Source organism: Delphinapterus leucas, chromosome X, assembly GCF_059928025.1.
Source record: "Delphinapterus leucas isolate spDelLeu-1000000601 "Yukka" chromosome X, BTC_Dleu_Yukka2, whole genome shotgun sequence".
NCBI lineage: Eukaryota > Metazoa > Chordata > Mammalia > Artiodactyla > Monodontidae > Delphinapterus > Delphinapterus leucas.
Window position 1 is genome coordinate 15,711,961 of NC_143150.1, and position 16,627 is coordinate 15,728,587.

Here is a 16,627-nt window from a genome sequence, read left to right on the forward strand (position 1 = left end):
GCATGGAAGTTGTCCCGAAGCGGCTGCTTCTGCTAGGTTCTCGGGCTCCAACCCTAAATCGCAGGAGGCTCCTAGGAAAACAGGGGCTGCAGGAACCCTATCTTCACAGGAGAGTCTCCTCCTTAACTGCCTGGATGGTTAAACAGTCAGGAACTGTCAGCTGTTACACTTTCTGAGCTTATTTTCATGGTCTTCACACGTGTCGCTGGATTCATCACGGGGAGTTCCAAAATAAATAGTACTCGGAGTGTCTAGGGTATTTTTTTCTTTTTAATTCCTCCTTTTTAAATTCCTCCTTTACGTGAAAGGACAAGGAAGAAATATAAGGATGAGGATGTTGATCTGGGACCCCATGTTCAGGCATTCTTCAGTATAAAAATGGATTATTTTCCAAATATGTGTTTTTAAGTTATTGTTAGGAACACAGAACACATTTTCCCATAGAAACAAGGTGCTACGTGGTGATTCTGTTTTCTGGCTGGCCCACAGTGGCTAGTTTAATAACTAATGTGGCTGAACTGTGGATGTCATAGAGACTAAGTGGTGCAGGTGACACTATGTCCCTGGGAAAATGTGTTCCTCATTCCAATTTTCACAACTAAGAAATAAGTCCCCTTCTCCGACGTGGTGGTGGCTTGAAGCTTGGGAAGGACGCCCCCAGCTCTGGCACACAGATGCTCCAGCAGCTGGGGCATCACCCATCCACCCGCATCCCTCAAAACTGGCAGCCAGTGTGGCTCTAGTAACAGAGGCACAGGAGGAGGGGCGGGGGAAGGGCCACAGCGGCCAGCGGGCTGAGAGGCAGCTGGTTCTAAGCCTCTGGCTTCCCACCCTTGGCTTGGCAAATGCTATTGACAAGAGAGATTTCATCTTTCCCTTTCCTTCATGCCTACTCTCTTTTCGGTGAGATTATCCAAAGCCAGTTGTTCTTTCTCTTTTTAATCCTGGGACCATCCCCACCAAGATGCCTGTATCATTCCTCATTCATTCGCCACTTTCCTCAACACTTGCTACTCAACTGAGGATAAATCTCTGTTGTGGAGAAAGCGGTTTTTGCCCTAGGTGAGTGCTAACAAGGAAGAATGGCGATCATAAGGTGGGATACGTTGATGTCAGTGATGCTGAGGAAGCCATCCCGGAGTGGATTTGGGGACTTCTCGATGAGGTGTGAGCAGTGACAATTACGCCAGGTCTTTGCTCCTATTACAGGAGCTCTGGGGAGCTTGACTTCCTAGCTGTGGATGAGATGAGGCCCAAGTCATCTAGAAGCCCGTATTAGTTATCTAAAGTGACTCTATGTAAATCCACAGAGACAAAAGGACATAGATGGTCAAAGCTGTCCACAATTGCAGTTCAAGTTCCACGAGGCAGTGGTGGCAAGTTAAAGCCCGAATTTATATATAGGCCATTTAAAAAATGACATTTTGAGAGATATACCATGTTCTTGGATTGGAAGAATCAACATTGTGAAAATGACTCTACTACCCAAAGCAATCTACAGATTCAATGCAATCCCTATCAAACTACCACTGACATTTTTCACAGAACTAGAACAAAAAAATTCACAATTTGTATGGAAACACAAAAGACCCCGAATAGCCAAAGCAATCTTGAGAACGAAAAATGGAGCTGGAGGAATCAGGCTCCCTGACTTCAGACTATACTACAAAGCTACAGTAATCAAGACAGTATGGTACTGGCACAAAAAAACAGAAAGATAGATCAATGGAACAGGATAGAAAGCCCTGAGATAAACCCACACACATATGGTCACCTTATCTTTGATAAAGGAGGCAGGAATGTACAGTGGAGAAAGGACAGCCTCTTCAATAAGTGGTGCTGGGAAAACTGGACAGGTACATGTAAAAGTATGAGATTTGATCACTCCCTAACACCATACACAAAAATAAGTTCAAAATGGATTAAAGACCTAAATGTAAGGCCAGAAACTATCAATCTCTTAGAGGAAAACATAGGCAGAACTCTATGACATAAATCACAGCAAGGTCCTTTTTGACCCACCTCCTAGAGAAATGGAAATAAAAACAAAAATGAACAAATGGGACCTAATGAAACTTCAAAGCTTTTGCACAGCAAAGGAAACCATAAACAAGACCAAAAGTCAACCCTCAGAATGGGAGAAAATATTTGCAAATGAAGCAACTGACAAAGGATTAATCTCCAAAATTTACAAGCAGCTCATGCAGCTCAATAAAAAAAACCAAACAGCCCAATCCAAAAATGGGCAGAAGACCTAAATAGACATTTCTCCAAAGAAGATATACAGATTGCCAACAAACACATGAAAGAATGCTCAACATCATTAATCATTAGAGAAATGCAAACCAAAACTACAATGAGATATCATCTCACACCAGTCAGAATGGCCATCATCAAAAAATCTAGAAACAATAAATGCTGGAGAGGGTGTGGAGAAAAGGGAACACTCTTGCACTTCTGGTGGGAATGTGAATTGGTACAGCCACTATGGAGAACAGTATGGAGGTTCCTTAAAAAACTACAAATAGAACTACCATATGACCCAGCAATCCCACTACTGGGCATATACCCTGAGAAAACCATAATTCAAAAAGAGTCATGTACCAATATGTTCATTGCAGCTCTATTTACAATAGCCCGGAGATGGAAACAACCTAAGTGTCCATCATCGTATGAATGGATAAAGAAAATGTGGCACATATATACAATGGAATATTACTCAGCCATAATAAGAAACGAAATTGAGCTATTTGTAATGAGGTGGATGGACCTAGAGTCTGTCCTGCAGAGTGAGGTAAGTCAGAAAGAGAAAGTCACATACCGTATGCTAACACATATATATGGAATTTAAGAAAAAAATGTCATGAAGAACCTAGGGGTAAGACAGGAATAAAGACACAGACCTACTAGAGAATGGACTTGAGGATATGGGGAGGGGGAAGGGTAAGCTGTGACAAAGCGAGAGAGTGGCATGGACATATATACACTACCAAACGTAAAATAGATAGCTAGTGGGAAGCAGCCGCATAACACAGGGAGATCAGCTCAGTGCTTTGTGACCACCTAGAGGAGTGGGATTGGGAGGGTGGGAGGGAGGGAGATGCAAGAGGGAAGAGATATGGGAACATATGTATATGTATAACTGATTCACTTTGTTGTAAAGCAGAAACTCACACACCATTGTAAAGCAATTATACTCCAATAAAGATGTAAAAAAAAATGGCATTTTGAAAAAATCAACTATAAACAGGTAATAATTATTTTAGGCCGTGATACCCCAGACTCCCTTTGCTTTGATTCTGTATTATCCAGCAAATTTCTAATTGTAATTTGGCTTACTATGTAGATTTCTCTATTGGGAGAGAGTGATCTGGCCCATAAAATGGGAGTATCCAGTCCTCTTAATGGTTCTTTTTTTTTTTAATTAGTAAATTGGCATTTTGGCTTATGCATTGGCCTTTTGTGAATGTGGTTAATATAAGTCCATTTTCAAGAGACTTGAGAACTGAAGGCCAGATTCTGGACCCTGGAGACCCAGCCGAGATGCTGCCTTTGGGAGCCCCTATTCGGATGATGGACCAACTGGCCTTTTCCTGTGCTCCTTTGGTCAAAGACATCTCTCACTGTCCTGATGCGAAACAGAGCCACAAAGAAAGTAGTGTTGCTTTCCTTAGGTCCTCACGACTGCTCGGCAGTGACAAATCTGGGATGGAGTCAAGGTCTCCTGACCCTCGCATCAGGGCTCTTTTCAGTATACTGATGTTATTGCAGCTACATGCATAAGTCACGTCTTGTTCCCTAAATTGCTGAAATGGAGAGAAAGGAAGGAAATAAGAGAGAAGTAGAGAGCAGGGTTTGCTCCATATCAAATTGAAACAGTTATTATTTAAAACCAGGCAGGGTACACATGCCATCCACTGTATTCTAGTAAGTGGAATACCAGTGGCGAATTGAGTCCAGTTTCTGAGCTGAGAGCATTATTTGTTGCTGACTTGGTGGCTGCTTTTAGTAGGAGCTGAGTGGAAGCATCCCAGGTCATGTCCACAGAGCCAGGAGCACTGCCACCCGGTGAAATATGACTAAGCAGCTCAGATTTGCTTTCTCTGTCGCACAACGTAATGACATTTCCTCCCAAGTTCAGGGGTTAACAGAGGCAGCGTGCTCAGCTGTGAGGATAAGAGAATGTGATTCAAGACGGGCTAAGTTAATTTAAGATCTTATTCAGTAAGAACAAGGAAGAGATGGAATGTTCCTGAAATATTTGGAATTTTTAAAAAAAAATGGGCCTGAAACATAAGCTATGTCCATGTGGTCCCACTGAATCACTTGCTTTGCAGTTGATTAGACTTTAATAGTTGAGTGATGGAGCCTATTGTGATCACTTCAAACCCTATATTAACTTTAAATGAAGTTCACTGAATGGTACTGAAGCCACATGACATTAGAGGCATCACAGGCATCACCCATCACTAGGTATCTGAACTAGCATACGGTATGGCTTCTTCTCTTAACAAGGATGTGGCTGGGGCCGTGACTGGTTACCTCAGGTGCTGAGAGCACGATGCTGAGGAATGGTTTCACTTGGTCCTATAACCATGGGCTGGATGCCGCCCTCCCCCTGCACCCCCCCCCCCGCAGCTAACACCTCACTTATGTGGACGATGGAACCAGATGAACAAATAGAAGTAACTCAGAGCAGCCCTAACCCCCTTCTGGCAAACATGACCAGGTGCCTGCTGGGTCAGGGCTGCCCCTTGAAATGAGAAGGACAGCACATGAGTTAGGCAAAGCCCCTGGGGAGACAGTCTTCTCATATAGGCCATTTTCTCTTTGTCACAATTAGTTGAATTAAGTCATCTTAGAGGTTGTAACAAACTTACTGCGTATGGTACAGATGCTGCAAGGGATTTCATATCGACAGCAGCAAGGGATTTCTTTTTGTGTACAAACATATCGACAGCAGCAAGGGATTTCTTTTTGTGTGCAAACTCACAGATTTCTTTCTCATCTTTTTCATGTCTCATGAAAACATAAAATGTGCATACAGGGCTAAAATGCCTCTTGGAGCACTTTCTTGTGTATTTTTATTGGTTCCATCACTTTCTTGCTTTGTGACTTAACTGCTTTCTCTGAGTCACTGTTTACTTATCTATAAAATGGGGGAAATAATTGTACACACATTACAGGCTTGCTCGGAGAATCAAGGGCAATGAAGACTCCAAGCATGGTGTCAGCATATAGCGCATAGCAAGGGCTTGGTAAGTCAAGAAATCGTAGCTGTAGGACTACCAAGTGGCTGGGGGGAGTGTCTTCTCCTGTGCTTCCTTGCTTTTCTCAGTTTAGGGAAAATGTCATAAAATAGCATACATGTTGAAACTGAAAACTCCTCCAGAAAGGATCTATTTGTAAAGCCATATAAATATTAACTTCTGTGCAGTTTATACTGGCAGATCCCCAATGGTTCAGAATTAACACCTGGTGTTTAGTGGATGGAAAATAGGTTTTGCTGTCATTGTGGATCTCCAAAATGGAAAAATGTGGGGATACATCTAAAAATGAAATGCCTTGTCTGATTTCAGCTGCCGATGTAGGATTAGACCTTAGGCTGGCTCTATGTAAATACTTAAAAAAATCTTGTATGAACTTTAATCCTTGTCTCTCCTATTGCTTACCCAGCGTAAAGTAAATGTTTTTTTGTATTTGTTATACTTGAACCTTGCCTCATCCCATTGCAGGTGTGGGACCTTGAAACCATCGAGCTGTAGTCTAAGAAGCAATCCTTTCTTACCTGTCTGCCTCACAGTAGTGGTAAATGGAGGGAGGGAATCCTGCTGTTCATCTGACCTTCACAGATCCAACTGGAACCAAGCAGCTAACTTCTGCACCAAAATAGGAATCAAGAAAGTTCAGCTAATCTGGGACTCAGTTTCATACCAGAGACACTAAACAGGCGAGTGAGGCTTGCACTGAGTATAGGGAGATGAGTGTCATCGGGACTTTGTATTGTGAAGTCGCATAACAGCGTCATAGTACAAATTTGCATCACCTTTTAACCATCCCACTGCTTTGCAGATAGAAAAGGGGAATTGGTTCTCCATTTTGCACATATAAATGGTTGGGATTAGGCCTAGGCAAGTGGCTTGTATTGGAATCTACTTCTCTTTGCTCTGCCCGCACCCTCTCCATGCTGGGGGAATCTCCCTTGCTTTTTCCCAGTTGGGCGCCAGTGCCCTTAGTTTTTCTCCACATCATCATCTCTAAACTTGGTCTCACACCTCTCGTTTCCACTAAGATGTAAAAGACTGATAATAGCTGAAAGTATTGCACTCCCTCCAAATAATATTTCTATTTTAGTAGGTGACCAATCTCAAGTGCATGGAAGAAAGGTCTGGGGTGGAATGTTCGGTACTGTTCCATGTGAGGCTTGTGAGGGTGCAGTGCCGTAGAGGGCATTCATGGTCCTATCTAACCTTCCATCTGCTTGGAAATCATAACCCTCAGGCATTGCCTTCTCTGCTGGTCCCGAGAGGCCTCTTCCAACTTCTTCCTATGGAGTTCCGAGTGCTTCAGTACAGCATCTGTGGGTAAATTCTAGTGTATTGAGGTTTTCTAAAAAGGGAACTGTGTATAGTGCAGGCAACTTCCCTCAAGCAGACACAGTGCCTCTTGTTGATGCACGTTTCATTTTCTGATCAGTTTATTTGTTCTCAAATTCAGCCAAGTACCAATACAACTGAACACCAGGGAAGTTCAACGTTTGCATTTTAGATTGTAGCATTCAGGAACATATTTGGATCGTAGTGTCATTTAACTCTTTAGTAATATCGACATTCCCCCTTTGCTAGAAGTGTATTAGTGTTTCATTTTTAGATGTGATTGGGCTCTTCAGTCATTTTAAGTTTGAATGCAAAACATTCATTGATTAAATGAATAAAGAGTGTGGGGACTTCCCTGGTGGCGCAGTGGTTAAGAATCCGCCTGCCAATGCAGGGGACACGGGTTCGAGCCCTGGTCCGGGAAGATCCCACATGCTGCGGAACAACTAAGCCCGTGCGCCACAACTACTGAGCCTGCACTCTAGAGCCTGCGAGCCACAACTACTGAAGCCCATGTGCCACAACTACTGAAGCCCGTGTGCCACAACTACTGAAGCCCGTGCGTGCCTAGAGCCCGTGCACCGCAACCAAGAGCAGCCCCCGCTCGCCGCAAATAGAGAAAGCCCTCGTGCGGCAACAAAGACCCAACACAGGCAAAAATTAAAAAAAAAAAAAAAGAGTTCTAAGTCTCAGAAGGGGCACACATTTGCATATATTGTTTATACTGATGCCCCCCCCAAATTTGAAAAAAAATAGATACTCTATATTTTCTTTTTTTTTTTTTTGTGGTACGCGGGCCTCTCACTGTTGTGGCCTCTCCCGTTGCGGAGCACAGGCTCCGGACGCACAGGCTCAGCGGCCATGGCTCACGGGCCCAGCTGCTCTGCGGCATGTGGGATCCTCCTGGACCGGGGCACGAACCCGTGTCCCCTGCATCGGCAGGCGGACTGTCAACCACTGCGCCACCAGGGAAGCCCCGATACTCTATATTTTCATTCGAGAGACCGATTTTAGGTCTTCTAGAATATGTACACAAAGAAGATAAAATTGGGTCTTGACGCGGCTCCCAGAAAACATGAGGATTAGATATGGAGCAAATGTCTCTACCTGACGGGAAGACAGATCCTTCAAAATCCTAGGCTCATTACCAACCATGTCCAACCTGCAAAGGTACATTTTATTCCCATCACCACGTTGGGGAAAAAAAAAGGGTGCAAACTTCTAGACATCCTGGAATGAAATGTTTTTTGAAGGTGTATTTCCATCCAGAAGGTGGGCGTCGGGTTACCTATAGATATATATAGATTGGCATCATTGGCTGGCAGATTAATAGGTTGTGCCTGTGCTTGAGCATACTTCTCGATTCAAATACACGTTTATGAGACTAGAAGACACCTCCATACATTTTAAAACAATGAATACATTTTAATTTTTATATTTTTTAAAATTTTAATTTTTTTTACTGAAATAGGGTTGATTTACAGTGTTTCAGGTGTACAGCAAAGTGATTCAGTTATATATCTATATATCTATTCTTTTTCAGATTCTTTTCCATTACAGGTTATTACAATATATTGAATACATTTTATTTTATTTTTAAAATTTATTTATTTTTATTTTATTTTATTTTTGCCTGCGTTGGGTCTTCATTGCTGCACGTGGGCTTTTCTCTGGTTTGGTGAGCAGGGGCTACTCATTGCGGTGCGCAGGCTTCTCATTGCAGTGGCTTCTCTTGTTGGGAGCACGGGCTCTAGGTGTGCGGGCTTCAGTAGTTGTGGCATGTGGGCTCAGTCGTTGTGGCTCGCGGGCTCTAGAGTGCAGGCTCAGTAGTTGTGGCGCATGGGCTTAGTCGTTCCGCGGCATGTGGGATCTTCCCGGACCAGGGCTCGAACCCTTGTCCTGTGCATTTGCAGGCGGATTCTTAACCACTGCGCCACCAGGGAAGCCCTGAATACATTTTTAAATTAACAATTGTCTTTCAAATAACAACTGCTTGGTGTCTTCCCTAGGGACAGTGGGATATCAGAATGGTGGTTGCGACAGGCCAAGTGAAATATTGTATTTCTTTAATGTTTTGCTGCTGGCAGTTGAGCAATACCAGGAAGGTCAGAGGTCGTATCTGGAATAGTCACCTAAGGCCAGGAAGAACCTATAGGCTTAGGCCGCCCAAGGGTCAAGTCCATGAAGATGAGCTGAGAGGGGCAAGGTCAAGGGGCAGAAAGTTGGGCGACATGGAGTTGGGACCCAGTGGGTGGCCTTTGGGAGGATGGGCTGCAGAGAGGAAGGCCCTGCAGACAGTGCCCTGGCTGAGAACAGTGAATAAACTGTACAGAGGAAAGTGTGTTACAAAGGCTTCCCCTCCTTCTGTAGGTGATGGGCATTGACTGTAACCCAGCACAGAGTTTCCAGTAGCTGGGCTGAGAGTATTGATGGGCTCAGGTCAGAAGAGCAGGTCTGTGCATTTCCTAGTGGGCCCTGGACTCGGCGTGGCTCTCATTTCCCATTACTGCTTCTCTCTGACTCACTGATGGCCCGCCACATGTCATTAGGCAGCTCAGCTGCTGCTTTCATTTCTCCCCCAAAGGTATACAGAGGTTTGGGTCTTGGCTTTTACATTTTTTTTTCTCCTGAGACCTAGAGGAAGTGGCCTTCTGATAGTTTGGTTTGTTGAGTTGAATACTTACAGTGTCTTAACAGTTTCAATTTCCTTTCTCATAGGTATTTGATCCTGATGACCTTCATGCAGGGGTCAATTTCTCCAAGGTTCTGAGCACTCTTTTAGCTGTCAACAAAGCAACAGAAGGTAAGCAGGGCTTGGGACAGATGGGTTCTGGGTGACACATTTGGGTTCACATGTCTCTGATTACCCTAGGAGCCAACTATCTATGGCCAGGATTGTGCGATTGGGGCAGACTTCTCTCCTCCCCCTAAAGAAACCCTGATGGGTGCCAGATACTTTAATCTGTCATAGTTTAGGATTTAAACATAACTGTCACAGAGGTTATTCTAATGCCCTTAATATAATAAGAACCAAGAAACAATTTCATTCAAAGCTATTGAATAGGCAGTGGAGTGTAACAAGACAGAAAATAAAAAGGAAAAAATATCAGTTCCCTTTTTCATAAAGTTTACAAAATGCAGCCGTTACTTCCCTTTCTCCGCCAGAGACATACTTTTTCTCATAGTTTTCTGTATGCCTTTGTCCATGTTAAGGAACCCTTCAGTAACCTTGTGCTGGAAATGAAACCTCAGGTTCATAGTGAGTGAAAAGAACATCATTTATTTAAATGTTTAGTATGCATCACGTTGGCGGAATGAAATATAAATCCTAGTAAATGCGAAGCAAATGATGACAACCTTAAAGTATAACTTCATTCCTTCCGTGATATAGTATCTTACCTACAGCTGGGCAGTAATAACCATAGTTAAAATGTGTTGAGCCCTTACCATGGGTCTCGGCTGTCCTAAAAGCCATCGGTGGTCTCATTCAATCTTTGAAACAAGCCTGGGACCTGTTAGTATTAGGTCCGTATTACAGATAAGGAAAGTCAGGCCCATAGTGGCCCAAGTAGAAAGTAAGCAGCAGACCTGGGATTCAGACCCACATCTGACTGACTCCAGAGCCCTGATGCTCCATCACGGGTCCTGATGCTCAAACCGTTAGAGAGTCAACAGGCTGTGTGCCCAGCACTGCCAGGTGCTACAAAGGAAGTGTAAGACTTGGTCCCTGCCCTGGAGAAAATTACTGTCTATTTAGGGAGACTCAACGTACCCACGTGAAACAATGAGAGAACAGGAACAGACAATATAATCAAGTGCCAAATAGGCTGGAGCATCTAGGAAGCTATCAAGTAATTATAGTTTTAGTCAAAAGAGCTGTATATAATAGCAATAAATGTAAAAATACTTCTCTGAAGTTGTTCTTTTGCTCTCTGGAAGAAAATGCTTTGGAGCTATTGCAAGGCGTATAGCAGAAAGTACAGCTAATTCAAGTAACTATATTTAACACACATGACAACTATCCAGTTCTGGGCAGGGAGGATCGTATAATTCGAACATTATGCCATACAAATTATATGTTCCTTTGCCAAACTCTCCTAGCAAGTTTTACAGTCTCTTCCCTTGCCATAGATATTTATAAAATACAAGGAGGTGAAAGTTAAAACCCACAGCATCAAGGAAATTACTTGGATACTGAGCTTGTCGCCTCGGGAATGTTTGGGCTTTAGACTTTTGCAGTTTATATCTTTTAAGAATAAATGGAGAGGAAAAGAACCCTCATTTGAATTTGTCAGGAAGCCAGCTCTTCCCTTTAGTACGGCTCTCGCCATACTGAAAACACCCAGCTCAGCGCTGGGCTGATTGAATTTCACAAGGTTTCAAGGAAGAGAAGACTCTTGAGTTTGATTTTTTTTAAAAAATAATTCCAGTATCAAGATTGCATCTTTCTCAAACACACATTCTCTCTCATTCTCATTCTCCCCACCCCTTCCCCCAGGCATAAGAGGGATTTTACATTATATGTGCCACACAGACTGTTCCATGTGAGGAAGAAAAGAACCACTCAGTTATAGGCCAAAAAACAAAGCGAGAAATTTGAAATATTTCAAAGTAATAAGAGCCACAAACAGCTGTTTGGTACCCAATATAGTTCTGCCTGGGCTAACAGGGCATACTGTTGCAACGGGTTCAGGAGGGAAGAGTTGTAGGGAAATGGGTTAAGAGAAAATGTGGTTCTGTCGCTGTTTTTCATTCTACTGGAGAGCAATGGCCAGTAAGGTTAAGAAAAAGAAGTTGGCCACCAAAAAGGGAGGCGGGCGGGTGGGGAATGAAATAAGCTCGGCATGTTCATCATAGAGCAGTTAGAATTATGATCAGGTTGCCTTTGATAATGTCCCGTGAAAGATAATATTAAGCTGTAGATGTTTTTCTGACACAAGGGGTTCTCTTTACGGTGCCTTTTCCTCTTTTCACAGATCAGCTCTCAGAAAGGCCATGTGGACGTTCCTCTTCTCTTAGCGCTGCTAATAGCTCTCAGACAAACCCACAGGGAGCAGTTTCTAGCACAGCTCCAGGGCTGCAAAGGCAGTCAAAGCCAGTGGTAAGTCTGGTCCCCAATTCCCCCTGCCTGTTTTAAAATTTGTAAACTTCGATTGCTATCTCGGTTACATCTCCATAGGTGGTGACATAGCCATCCTGTTGTTTGGGGCGTTGTGAGAAAACGAATTTGGAACCTCGCCCCAATTCAGGCTGGCCCATGGGAACAAATCAAAGGCATGTGGGGCAGAGAGTCTGAAAATCGGGGTTGAATCCCCAAAGTCCTGTCCCTTTCTAGAACTGAGCAACTGAGAATGCTATGCAAATGTCAGTCATTAGGGCGACTTCCGGAGGGAAGTTTGCTGTTATTTCCCCTCTCCCCCGGGCTTATTAGGAGAACTAAATAGTGCCTGGCACGTAGAAGGCAATCAATGTATATTACTTGCTCTCATCATTGCCGCTGTCATTTTCTTCTTCTATTTGCATTCCTGTTGAGCCCAGGAAGAGCTCCTATATTGGGATAGCTCGGTTATCTTTGCATTTGGTCTTTTTTTTTTTTTTTGCATTTTTTACATCTTTATTGGAGTATAATTGCTTTACAATGGTGTGCCAATTTCTGCTTCACAACAAAGTGAATCAGTTATACATATACATATGTTCCCATATCTCTTCCCTCTTGCATCTCCCTCCCCCCCCACCCCCCCATGGGAGCTTTCATTTGGGAGGGAGCGCCCTAGCTTCTGCTCTTTTGAGACCTTTATTCCTTGTCAAAATCCACCCACTTGCTTTAAGCCCTCATGAGCTATTACTTCCAAAGTACTTTAATTACTTCCAAAGCACTTAATCTTTTGAGATTGCAGATCTCTTTCAGAAGCTGATGAACACTCTATGGTTCCATACCCCTTGGGCCCTCTCAAATTGTCTGTAAAATCTCCTGTGTGTGAACTTACTGGTCTGTGTTTTGGGTCAAGGCTTATTGTGCTATCAGCTTCTCAAAGGGACATGTGACAGGTTAAGAACTCCAGACTTAGGGAACTGTGAGATATTTGATCTTTGCATATGAATAAGTCTTAGCCAATTTAAGATATTCTTAGTAATTGGAAGGGGGAGGCAGATTTTATGAGAGGAGGTTGGTACCTAATCTTGGTCACGGAATTATGTAAGACTTCGGGTGTTGGGTAGAGGCAGAGTGGGATAGTTTATTACTCTACTTTGTTTCCTGGCTCATTTAAATAAGTATCTTTTGGGACTTCCCTGGCAATCCAATGGTTAGGACTCCGAGCTTCCACTGCAGGGGGCCTGGGTTCGATCTCTGGTCGGGGAACTAAGATCCCCGCAAGCTGAGCAGCGTGGCCAAAAAAAAAAAAAAAAGTATCTTTAGATAATTGGTGGGGGAGAAGGAAATAAAAGCTATGACCCCCTCCAAAATACACATTCTCACAAATGCAAAAGTTTGCCTACAATTTTGAGGGCTTTATTAATCCCCTTCCCCTCATTCCCCCAAGGCCTACCCATGTTAGGCCCATTCCTAAATTAAAAACTCAAGACTGAGATGGACCTGAGGTTTTATCCTTGGTCACCCTACTTTATTTGCCTAAATTCATAGAATATCTGCCCCTGCCTCATTGAGATGAGTGCCTAATCTGGTGTGACTTGTGTTTCTCCAGGAGATGACGGAAAATGGAAGTCACCAGTTGATAGTAAAGGCGAGATTCAACTTTAAGCAGACTAATGAAGATGAACTGTCTGTCTGTAAAGGGGACATCATTTATGTCACTAGAGTTGAAGAAGGAGGCTGGTGGGAAGGCACATTAAATGGGAGAACAGGCTGGTTCCCTAGTAATTATGTCCGAGAAATTAAATCCAGTGGTAAGTCAATCTTTTCAAAGCTTTTTTGACTGTGACTTTTGTACTTTCTTGGTCTTCGGACCAAAAATCTTGTAGTTTTCATTGGTTAACAGAATTGTTTGTACTTGTATGTGTATGTCAAAAATAAGACGAGAACAGAACTGGGAAAAATCTATGATTAGATATCTTGAAACCAAGTTGTACTTAGACTACATCAAGGCAGCAAAACCTAAAAAAGCAAAAGAATTCAAAGCTCAGACAACTGTTCCACCTTAACTATGTCCCCTTCTGTCTACTAATTCTAGCCCGTGTAATATAGTACAAAGCCCTTCCTGCTACTCTAAGGATCACCATGGCAGAATACAACAATAAGAGAGGTCATGTGCTAACTTCCTTTTTTAGCCCTAAGCTCTTCGAGCAGACCTAAGTCTAAATGCCTCAGAGATGTGTAGGAGAAATAATAATCATAGGACTGCAGGAAGCTGTCTGGCCACTTTGATTCTGAAAAAGATTGCCCTTAACTCATTAATGATACCCAGAGAATGCAATCTAATCACTCATCAGTAATCTTTCTAGAACTTGCTTGGGTAATGTACTTCCCTTTTATTATTTAAGAAACTAGGTCCTGGGCTTCCCTGGTGGTGCAGTGGTTAAGAATCTGCCTGCCAATGCAGGGGACATGGGTTCAAGCCCTGGTCCGGGAAGATCCCACATGCTGCGGAGCAACTAAGCCCGTGCGCCACAACTACTGAGCCTGCGCTCTAGAGCCCACGAGCCACAACTATGGAAGCCCGCGTGCCTAGAGCCCATGCTCCACAACAAGAGAAGCCACCGCAATGAGAAGCCCGCACACCGCAATGAAGAGTAGCCCCCACTCGCCACAACTAGAGAAAGCCTGCGCGCAGCAACGAAGACCCACCACAGACAAAAATAAATAAATAAAATAAATTAATTAATTAAAAAAAAAGAAACTAGGTCCTGCCTATATTTAAAAATAAATCCCCCCCCCAAAAATAAATCCCTAGCATTATAAAAAGTCACGATACAGATAAAATAAGGTTCAGTTATTCACATTATTATATCTCTTCACTCTTCAAAGCTATTTACCCAAGGGCTCCTTTTAAGTAGTTAGCGCCTCAGTATACTTTTTCCTTTGGTTAATGTCTTTATTGCTTTTAAAAAAATTAATTTATTTTTTTATTTTTATTCATTTATTTTTGGCTGCATTGGGTCTTCGTTGCTGTGTGCGGGCTTTCTCTAGTTGCGACGAGCAGGGGCTACTCTTCGTTGAGGTGGCTTCTCTTGTTGCAGAGCACGGGCTCTAGGCGCGTGGGCTTCAGTAGTTGTGGCATGTGGGCTCAGCAGTTGTGGCTTACGGGCTCTAGAGCGCAGGCTTGGTAGTTGTGGCACACGGGCTTAGTTGCTCTGCGGCATGTGGGATCTTCCTGGACCAGGGATCGAGCCCATGTCTCCTGCATTGGCAGGTGGATTCTTAACCACTGCGCCACCAGGGAAGTCCCTTTATTGCTTTTTTTAATGCCTCAAAATTAATACTATTATTTAATAAAATTATAGGCTCACTGTAAATAAGTTAAAACTTATAGAAATAGATAATGTAGATAATAAAAATTCCCCTCTCCTTCACCTCCTCCCCCAGATAACCACTGTGAGGAGCTTTTCCCTAAAGCATTTGAGATAAAATTTAGTTTCATGCTTTTCTGTGTTGTGCGTTGGGTGAAGGTGGGGCATTTCCTTTAATGGAATAAGTGTTTAGTAACAGATTTATAATTATATACGTATATGTAGATGTCTTAACAGTTTTTAATTCGCTTGGCCAAAAAGTTCGTTCGGGTTTTTCCGTTACACTGTTATGAAAAACCTGAACGAACTTTTTGGCCAATGCAATATTACTGGGAATTGAGACGTTTCTGTTGAGCCCTGAAGTATTTTCACAGGCTGTGCTTGAAATTTCCTTGGTTTTGATGATTTTCACAGCCGATTTTTACCCCTTGCTGCATCTTTCAATTTGTGTAATCTCATTAGGATCTCTAAATAATTTTACAGATTCACTCTAACTTGGCTTCATCTGTAAAACTAAAAGGAACAGCTCTTGCTTCCTGGCCTGGGAGCCCCAAGCATTGTTTGAGGGGTTGTGGGGGGCAGACAGACAGCACGCACTCCTTATAGTGTCCCTTATTGAGATGCCTTGTAGCCTTATAGCGTATAGTCTGGCCCCTGCCTTGTGGACCAACTGCCCTGAGCTGTTTCTCCTGGTCTTTGGCCCCTTCCCTTAGAGATTTTCCTATACTCTCTTTGGTTTACAACTCAGTTAAGGACTCACCTGGCAGCTTTCTGGCTCCAGTTTGAGCACCTAGGGAACCTAACCCTTAGAAGCATCCTATGCAACTGTCAAGGATAGGTCTGGCTAGCTGGGGCCAGGAAGCCTGCTCGTCAGGGAAGGCCTCAGACTGGAAGAATATGGACCATCTCTCACCTAGTTTATTGCGGTAGCTTCCTAACTGGCATCCCTGCTCCTGTCCTTGTCACCCCTGTAATCTAATTTAAACTCAGTAGATCCAGAGTGATCCTTTCAAAGTGTAACTTGAGTAGTATAATGGCTCCCCATCTCAAAAAGAGTAAAGGGCAAGGTCATTCCCAATAGCCTACAAGGCCCTCCAGGATTTGGCCTCTGGTGGCCCCTCTGGCCTTCTCTTTAACCTCTCTCCCCCTCACTCATCACACTTCAGCCACACTGGCCTCCTGGTTGCCTGTTCCAGACAGGCTCCTGCCTCACCTGCTGTCCCTCCACCTGGAATGCTCTCCCCAGATATCAGCACAGCTGGTTCCCTTACCTACTTCAGGTCTTTGCTCACTCGTTGGCTTCAGGGTAGCACCTTCCCCGGTCACCCAGGAGAAAATTGAACCCTATTCCCACTGCCCCTATCCCCCTTCCCTTTTGTAGGTTTTTGTTTACCATTTCTTTCTATCTAACATAGTGTACATTTACTTATTTATTTCATTTACCATCTGTATCCGACCATTAGAATGTAAGTACCACAAGGGCAGAGATGTTTTTTCTGTGTTGTTGGGCTCAGTAAATATTTGTAAAATCAATGAATATTGTGGGGCACTTCATTCAATTCTTT

At 43.4% G+C, this 16,627-nt stretch overlaps 1 protein-coding gene across 7 annotated transcripts in view; it reads left to right on the top strand.

The window, feature by feature from the left end:
• ARHGEF6 (Rac/Cdc42 guanine nucleotide exchange factor 6) overlaps positions 1-16,627 on the top strand; it is a 118,756-nt gene that overhangs the window by 21,766 nt on the left and 80,363 nt on the right. For 6 of the 7 annotated variants that reach the window (XM_089904056.1, XM_022554327.3, XM_022554325.3 and 3 more), the window contains exons 3-5: positions 9,315-9,399; positions 11,573-11,697; positions 13,301-13,502. In XM_089904056.1, coding sequence (XP_089760182.1) covers positions 9,315-9,399; positions 11,573-11,697; positions 13,301-13,502 — 412 coding nt within the window. Of the gene's footprint in view, positions 1-5,931; positions 5,951-9,314; positions 9,400-11,572; positions 11,698-13,300; positions 13,503-16,627 lie in introns of those variants that run through there. The other variant, XM_089904057.1, reaches the window with a different exon arrangement.